This window comes from Triticum aestivum, chromosome 7A (genome assembly GCF_018294505.1).
Source record: "Triticum aestivum cultivar Chinese Spring chromosome 7A, IWGSC CS RefSeq v2.1, whole genome shotgun sequence".
Classification (NCBI taxonomy): domain Eukaryota; kingdom Viridiplantae; phylum Streptophyta; class Magnoliopsida; order Poales; family Poaceae; genus Triticum; species Triticum aestivum.
In genome coordinates this window covers 360694467-360696411 of record NC_057812.1, presented here as the reverse complement: position 1 = coordinate 360696411, position 1945 = coordinate 360694467, and the positions used below count along the sequence as shown (strand labels likewise).

General features: G+C 49.3%; 1 protein-coding gene across 1 annotated transcript; it reads right to left on the bottom strand.

Annotated features, from left to right (window-relative positions):
- Window positions 1-1020: 1020 nt before the first annotated feature.
- LOC123154979 (uncharacterized) lies at window positions 1021-1662 on the bottom strand. The gene is made up of 2 exons (XM_044573562.1): window positions 1553-1662; window positions 1021-1467 (listed from the first exon to the last, which is right to left on the bottom strand). The coding sequence occupies exons 1-2, from the start codon at window positions 1560-1562 to the stop codon at window positions 1175-1177; spliced, it is 303 nt and encodes a 100-aa protein (XP_044429497.1). The 5' UTR covers window positions 1563-1662; the 3' UTR covers window positions 1021-1174.
- Between the last annotated feature and the right edge of the window lie 283 nt (window positions 1663-1945).

Here is a 1945-nt window from a genome sequence, read left to right as displayed (position 1 = left end):
TAGGCCGAAAAGTACTACTTCGGTCTCGTGTAGGCCGAAGTTGCATGGCTCATGCTGAAATGTATTTTCTCGCCACCCGTTTCCCGCCAACCCCTTCCCGCCACTCGTTTCTCGCCAACCCCTTCCCGCCATATGTTCCCGCCACCCGTGTCCCGACAATCCCTTCCCGCCTTATTTTCCCGCCAATCCCTTCCCGCCTTATTTCCCCGCCAACCCTTTCCCGCCATAACGCAGTTATTCTTTCCCGCCAGTTTCTCCTCTGTATCTATAAAACCCCCTTCAGCCGAAGGTGGATAAGCATTCCAGTGTAGTGTAGTCGAGATGTCCCATTATCCGTTCGATCGTAGTTTTCACCCTGGGATGAGCAGCACTCTTCTGAGTCTAGTTACCGATTTTAGGATGGACAATAGGATAGTTCCATGGGACGAACTCATCAGTAGTGACACCATAATGAATGAGTTGGCTCACCAATTACGTAGGTCTGGGTGGCCTGAAAGGACCTATGAGGAGGTACGTCAAGAACTTCTTAGGTTGCATGAAAGGTGGAAGAAGGTAGTGGAGCCGAAGAGTGAAACTTTCAGAAGGACTGCAGCAAAGAATACATTTTTATGGACTGAGGAGAGCGAGGACGACGAAGATATCTTCATGTCGCCGCTTCCGGGTTCTGCATCGTCGAAGGGCAAGAGTTCTGCATTGTCCAAAGGCAAGACTTCTGCATCCTCGAAGGGCAAGAGTTCTGCATCCAGCAAGGGCAAGAGTTCTGCATCGACGGAGGGCAAGAGGACCGCATCGTCGAAGGGCAAGAAGGCTGCATCAACGGAGGATGACGATGATGACTTCATGTAGTATGTAAGATGTATTCCAGTTGTACCGTTTCATTCAGATGTATTTGCATTATTAGTTTGTATTGTATTATTGTAGGGCATTATGTTCTATCTGAATTTCATTTTGTAGTATGTAAGATGTATTGCACAAGTTCAACTGGAATAAGAATGCGAATTAATAGTAATATGTCTCTCGCATACATAAAACAATATATGTCTCCTGATCAGATAGAAGGAAGTGCGATAGTAACACATACATGAAGCATGTCTCATACATAAATACTGACACACATATGCGAATAGTCTGAAACTAACATAGATAATGAGTCATACATAGATAGATAAGCATATCACTGCGGGGGACGGCGACGAGTCTGGGTCTTCCTCGGGCGAGGACCGGAAGGCGATAAGCGCTGAGGCGGTGGACGAGGCTCGCGATAACCACGACCATAGTTAACCTCGTCTGTCACGGTCTGTGTCTCCTGCGTCGGTGGTGGTGGTGGAGTGTGAAACACTGTCTGCGAGAAGCCATAAATGTTTGTAGCATGGTCATCATCCTCGCGGTCGCCCTCAAAGTAATCAGCACCACCACTAAGGATGGGTGACTGCTCTGAATGCATGAACGGTTGCGACTGGTTGCCGCCTGCGGTAAAGTAAAACATGTAAAATTGATACAAATGCATGAACGATTACTACTCTGTTGAAAAGAATGTAGTGAGTAGGGTTACCTAGTTCCATCTGCTGATGCCAGTAAGCGCTCCCTAGCTGTGAAGGAGGTGGCTCATGCCAGGAAGAGCTCCCTGGCTGTGAAGGAGGTGGCTCATGCCAGGAAGAGCTCCCTGGCTGTGAAGGAAGAGGTTCTTCACGGTGCGCAGAAGGTCGTGGTTGTGAACGGTGCACAGAGGGTCGTGGTTCTGAATGCTGTACAGAGGGACGTGGCGGACGATGTGCTGGAGGAGGAAGTGCAACATCCGAAGACCGTCTACACGTAACAGCTGCGTAAATCCCGCGTAGCTTGTCATCAAGACGCCTCAACCATGAGACGCCCTCTCGCGGTGGGATAGTTTCTCCCCTCTGAAAGCGCCGCATTAAAGCGGAAACCTCCTCTCGCGCCTGTACTG